This window comes from Leuciscus leuciscus (assembly GCF_965113295.1).
Source record: "Leuciscus leuciscus genome assembly, chromosome: 24".
Lineage (NCBI taxonomy): Eukaryota > Metazoa > Chordata > Actinopteri > Cypriniformes > Leuciscidae > Leuciscus > Leuciscus leuciscus.
In genome coordinates, this window is record NC_138723.1 from 12,777,930 (window position 1) to 12,784,232 (window position 6,303).

Genomic DNA, 6,303 nt, shown 5'->3' on the forward strand with positions numbered 1-6,303 from the left:
TAGGTTGTATTTTTAAACAGTTTGAATATTTTGGAAGTGAAATATGAAAGGTGAATATGGATTATTGAATTTGTAATAATGAAAATGTGTTTGAAATGTTTTTAATTGAAATATTCACAGCTTAAATATTCAACCATGTTGAATTTCAGCCCATAAAAATGCAAGCCCTAAAAATGCAAGCATGGTTAATGCAATGCATATTTTTACAAGTAGTGCAATTCTCGAGATCTAGAGATCTCTAGATCCTCTTCAATTTGCGTACAGGGATAAACGAGGTGTAGAGGATGCAGTTGCAACTCTCGTACATTTAATATTTCAGCATTTAAAGAAGCCGAAAACTTTTGTTAAATTACTTTTGATTTATTTTTCATCTGCCTTCAACACCACTCAGCCACATATTTTAGTTGAGAAACTCATTAAAAAATGTGGGTTGGATTTTTATTTAGTAGGCTGGATTTTAGATTTCCTTGTGCAGAGAACACAGAGAGTCAAAGTAAATGACTGTTTTTCTGAATGGCTGGTGACATCTACTGGGTCACCTCAAGGATGTGTCCTCTCTCCCTTATTATTTATTCTGTACACTAATGATTGTAAGAGTAAATTTAGTAATAGGCATATCATAAAATTGGCTGATGACTCTGTAATTGTTAGCTTATTGAGTGAGGAGGATTCTATGCACGGTCCTGTGGTTGATGATTTTATTGTTTGGTGTCACTGCTTTTTTAAAACTTAATGTTCTGAAAACTAAAGAGATGACTATTGATTTTAGATTGAGGGGGAAATCAATTAATGATAAGCAAATAATATTAATGGAGCGGGTATCCAGAGTGTGGAACAGTACAAGTATTTGGGTACTGTCTTAGATAGTAAATTGACTTTTTCCGCAAATACTGATGCTTTGTGCAAGAGGGAGCAGCAAAGATTGTATTGTTTGTGGAAACTATGGTAATTTAATGTGGATAAAACATTGAACATAAAACATTATGTTGTTGTTTTTTGTTGTATTTCTTGTGTGTGACATTGTTTTATGTGTATGCTTGTATGCTGCAATCAAATTGCCTTCGGGAAACGAATAAAGATGAACTGAACTGAACTGAACTGAACTGAACTGAATTCAACAGGCTTTTTTGTTTCAAGAACATTTGGCATTATTTTACTTCCATATATATCTATGTATATGTTTAGTTCAGGTTTGAAATTCATTATCTTTTATTATTAAATAAAATAAATATATTATAGGCTATGTAGTCTAATAAAACTAAAGTAATAATACCAGCTGATAGGGCTCTCTGTATGTTTACAGCATTATGTGAGATATATTTTTTCTTGAGAAAAAATTAACACGTATGCTATCTACTGTCTACCAAATATTTATCCAAATGAGTCAATATTGAATCAAGATTAAAATCTAATCCCAAGAATTGAATTGAAATCATGAAAATTGTGTTAAGCAATAACACAAACAGTAGCCAGTCATCGCACCATGTACACATTGTAACATGTTGTCACTAAACTTAAGAAAATTCTGTTTAGTTACCAAATGTTTTGACAATCACAATTACACCTATTGTGATGGAAGTTGTTGTTTTTTCAGTTCCTAAAATGTTATATTTGTGATTATTCTGAGAAGTGGTGCATGGGTCTTTTTTCTTTACAGCATACTCTTCTGATTTAAAGAAACAATACAATACTTAAATTATTTGTCATTATAAACTTTTTGGTGCAGTGTTTAGAACATATTGTGTCTACTTTTCATCCATGTTTATTCTCAAGCTAGGGCCAGTGGGTCCACATTAGAGGAGAGTGGAGAGGAGAGAGGGCATGAGGCAGGAGAGGAATGTGAAGAAGAGAGAGGAGATGAGAGTAGACAGGAGAGAGAAGAGAGGAAAAAAAGACAGAGGAAAAGAAAGAACACATGGAGAGGATAGAGTACATGGAAGAATAGGAGAGAGTGGAGAAGTATAAGAACATACACAGTAGAGGAAAGTGAAAACACTAATCAACAAATTGATTACTACATTCGTCCCCACCATGAAAGCTTAAAGACCTTTTTTCAGTATCATCCTCAACAAACATCAAGTAATCCAGTAGTGCAAAAAAATGTTCTGGTGCAAGGATGGCACTAATAGAAGGTGGCTTACTTACCGCCAAGAACGTCATGCATCATGGCAAATGCTATGCAGACAGAGCAAAGTCAACTGACAAATCTCCCTTCATAAGTGGTATGACAGGCTGGAAACATGTGCATCAGCGCATGAACATGAAAGAGGAACCTCTTAGAGGAACATGGAAAGAGTATGGCTCACAAAACTTTTTATATGCCTCTAAATCTGATGTGAAAGACTTACTTAGTGGAAGTCAGTTGTCCTCACACAGGAAACAAATCTGAAAGAAACGACAAGTACTGGAGCATGTAGTTGATGTTGTAAAGATGAAAGAGGCCTTAGCTATAGGTCAGAGAATGAGGCTGCATACTTGATGACTTCAATATTGACCATGGTAACTTCTTGGAGGTTATAGTCCTGTTAAGCAAGTAGGACATCTGTCTAAAATAGCATTTAAAGGAATGCATTAAAACATCCAAGAAGATTCATCAAACTGGGGCAAAAGGCAAAGGTTCCCTGGTTTCGTTACTGTCCGCAAGAACCGTTAATTCTGTCATTAACACCATTCAGCAGCTTATCCAGGAGACCATTGTCAGAGACATAAAGAATGCTGAAATGTTCTCACTTCAGATTGACACCACACAATGCATCACCTCACAAGACCAGTGTTCTGTTGTTGTACGATATGTTACAGACAAAATTAAGTGTAAGTGTAAGGAATCTTGTTTAAGAGCTTGCTGAGAAGCTCAATTTAGACCTGAGCAAGTGCATCGGACATGCTACAGATGGTGCTTCTAATATGCAAGGCCAATACAAAGGCTTTTCTCAGATGTCCAAAGTGGCTCCAAATCAAGTGCATGTTTGGTGTTATGTGCATGTAATCAACCTAGTTCTGGTTGACACAACCCAAACAGTAATAGAAAGTGGTTCACTGTTTGCAGTTCTCAATGATATTACTTTGTTCTTTCGCGGGTCATACAAAAGGGTGAATGTGTGGGAAAGTGAGAGCCAGGGCAAGCACCAGAGGTGACTCTCACCAATTGGCGAAACAAGGTGGTGGGTCAAAGATAATGCTCTCAGGAAAGTGTTTGGATCATTTGCAAATCCAGATAATTGTCTCTATGTTGTGGATGTCATCCTTGCATTGACAGCAATACAATTGTTTTGAGAGGCTGGTTCTCTCTCATTTGAAAAAAGTGCCTGCCCCCAACACTTGACCCATTTCAGTTCGCCTACAAATCTAACAGGTCAACTGAGGATGCCATTGCCCCAGCTCTCCATACTTCTTTGAATCACTTGGATAAAAGCAATACATATGTCAGAATGTTATTCATTGATTTTAGTTCTGCTTTTAATACTGTGATTCCATCCAAGCTAATCTCTAAACTCACTGATCTTTGCATCAGCCCTTCCCTTTGTAACTGGATCCTGGACTTTCTTACTAACAGACCACAGTCTGTTAGGATCGACAACCATCACTCCTCCATTCTCGCCTTGAACACTGGTGTGCCACAGGGCTGTGTTCTGAGTCCAATCTTTTACTCTCTCTTTACCCACAACTGCCAATCTGAGCATGTCTCAAACTCCATAATCAAGTTTGCAGATGATATCACGGTGGTTGGCCTGGTCAGTGGTGATAATGAAAAGGCCTACAGGGAAGAGGTTGATCATCTGATAGAGTGGTGTGCAAGCAATAATCTTATACTCAATACCCAGAAGACTAAGGAGCTGATTGTGGACTACCGGCGGACTAAGAAAGGCTACACACACACTCCCATTTATATTGATGGGTCTCAAGTGGAAAGAGTGTCTAGTTTCAAATTCCTGGGTGTACATATTTCTGAGGACTTTACCTGGACCATCAATACTGCTAGTCTCATCAAAAAGGCACAACAGCGCCTCTACTTCCTTAGGAAACTAAAGAAAGCCCGCCTGTCCCCCCTTATACTGCTGAACTTCTACCTATGCGTTATTCAAAGCATTCTAACAAACTGTATCACAGTGTGGTATGGCAACTGCACTGTTTCAGACCAGAATGCCCTCCAACGGGTGGTCAAAATGGCCCAAAACATCATTGGTACTAAACTGCCTTCGATCAAAGACATTTACCATGAGCGATGCCTACAAAGGGTAAGATGCATTATTAAAGACACTTCTCATCCCACCCATGGACTATTTGGTAAATGGTAAATGGACTGCATTTATATAGCGCTTTCACAGACCCAATGGCCACCAAAGCGCTTTACAATATTGCCTCACATTATTGACTATTTACTCTTCTCCCATCTGGGAGACGATATAGGAGCTTTCGCTGTCGCACGAGCAGATTCAGGAACAGTTTCTGCCCATCTGCGGTTAATAGACTAAACGCTAAACTAAAATGAGGAACACTACATCCAACCCAGTTGTGGCCATTGGCCAGTTATACATATTCCAACCCCCAACTTTGTTAGACAACTGCACTTGAGCTGTTCTCTGCATCTGTATTCTTTATTCTGCTCTTAAAAAAAAAAAAAAAAAGTTTTTTTTTTTTTTTTTTATTATTGTTATTTTATTATTATTATTCCTGTTTGCACTCCTGGTCAGATGCTAACTATGTTTCATTGGCTTTGTACTTGTATTTTGTCAATGACAATAAACTGAATCTGAATCTGAATCTGAAGAGGACATGACCATGAAAACAACTGTTTGCCTTCAAGCACTAGGATTTGTTGAGGCTCTGCTTAAGTATGAGATGATACTGACAGCACAAACCTTCCTCAGGATATTTGAGCAGACATCAAAAATGTCCAAATACCTCCAAACACAAGGGATGGATATTTTGTCTGCCCACAGAATGGTTATGGCAACACATGAAAGCCTGAAAAGCATGTCAAGAGACTTTGCCTCAGTCAATGCAGCTGCAGGGAAATTTGTTCTGTGGGCAAGATTCCTCATGCTGAAACCGTCACAAGTCCAGAAAAGGTTTATGAAGTCACAGTCCATAATCAGATCATGGACACAACTACTGAGACGTTGCACAGGAGGTTTCTGGGTCATGGAACACTCTATGCTGACCTTGAATTTCTGGACCCCAGGAACTTCACTCAGTTAAAGACGTCCTCTCTTCCACCAAGAGCTCAGCAAATGTCTGTTGAGGTTTGACAGTGAAGCAACTGCGGAGAATTTACAATGTGAATTTAGAAATGTTGTTCTTCAGTGGGAAAAATTGAAAATGTATCCACTAGATGAGTACAAGGTCAAAACATTGGAAGACAAGACCGAAGATGAGGGGGTTGAAATCCGATGCAAGGAGTGTTCCTCGTGTAAAGAATGCCCACTGTGTTGCTGCCAGATTCTCGGGAGGTTCAATCTGATGTCAAATGCCTACCACCTCCAAGGTCTGGCATACAAGTTCCTGCTCACCCTGTCCATCACTCAGGTTGCCTGTGAACGTACATTTTCAACGCTTAAGTTCATTAAAACCAGACTGAGAAGCAAGCTCTCACAGGAGCACTTGGAAGATGTTGATGGCAACGGAGAGGGACATCCTTTTCTCTCTTGACTCTGATGTGATCATTGACAAAGTTGCAGAGAAAAGTGAACGGTTTACTAAGCTTCTTCTGTAGGCCCTGGCAGTGATGTTGCACCTCATGAAATATAGTTACAGCAGAAATTGTGTACCTTAAGCATTAATATTTTTTATTAGAATAATAAGCAGCACATAAATTAAGACCTTAAGTTATTTACAATAAAGCCTGATAAAATCATTTGCATTTCTTGTTTATTACTTTAATCGTTTTTCTTAGTTTTGATAGTAAATAAATTCTAATCAGTCATTTTACATGCAGATTAATGCATGTATAGACATGTAGTGTGTGTGTGTGTGTGTGTGTGTGTGTGTGTGTGTGTGTGTGTGTTTGTGTTTGTGTGTGTGTGTGTGTGTGTGTGTGTGTGTGTGTGTGTGTGTGTGTGTGTGTGTGTGTGTGTGTGTGTGTGTGTGTGTGTGTGTGTGTGTGTGTAGTGGGCCGGTCTGGATGAAGTCCGGGGCTGATTTTTTTTGTCCCAGTCCAGCCCTGGTGCACTAGCTAGTGACTGGTCAATGTCAGATAAATGAAAATAGTTGCGGGGTGTTGCTTTGACACCTTTAAGACCTTAAAAAAAGATCTTGCATTATGTCATGTCTGCAGAGATGGAAGCAGACATATTTTGATACAAC

At 38.7% G+C, this 6,303-nt stretch overlaps 1 protein-coding gene across 1 annotated transcript in view; it reads right to left on the reverse strand.

Annotated features, from left to right (window-relative positions):
• Nucleotides 1-3,258, reverse strand: part of LOC309489596 (diamine acetyltransferase 1-like) — a 61,131-nt gene extending 57,873 nt beyond the window's left edge. Inside the window, exon 1 of the mRNA XM_082158443.1 lies at nt 2,146-3,258. Within this exon, the coding sequence (XP_082014569.1) occupies nt 2,146-2,160 (15 nt within the window). The 5' untranslated portion in view covers nt 2,161-3,258. The remainder of the gene's footprint in view (nt 1-2,145) is intronic.
• Nucleotides 3,259-6,303: the final 3,045 nt, after the last annotated feature.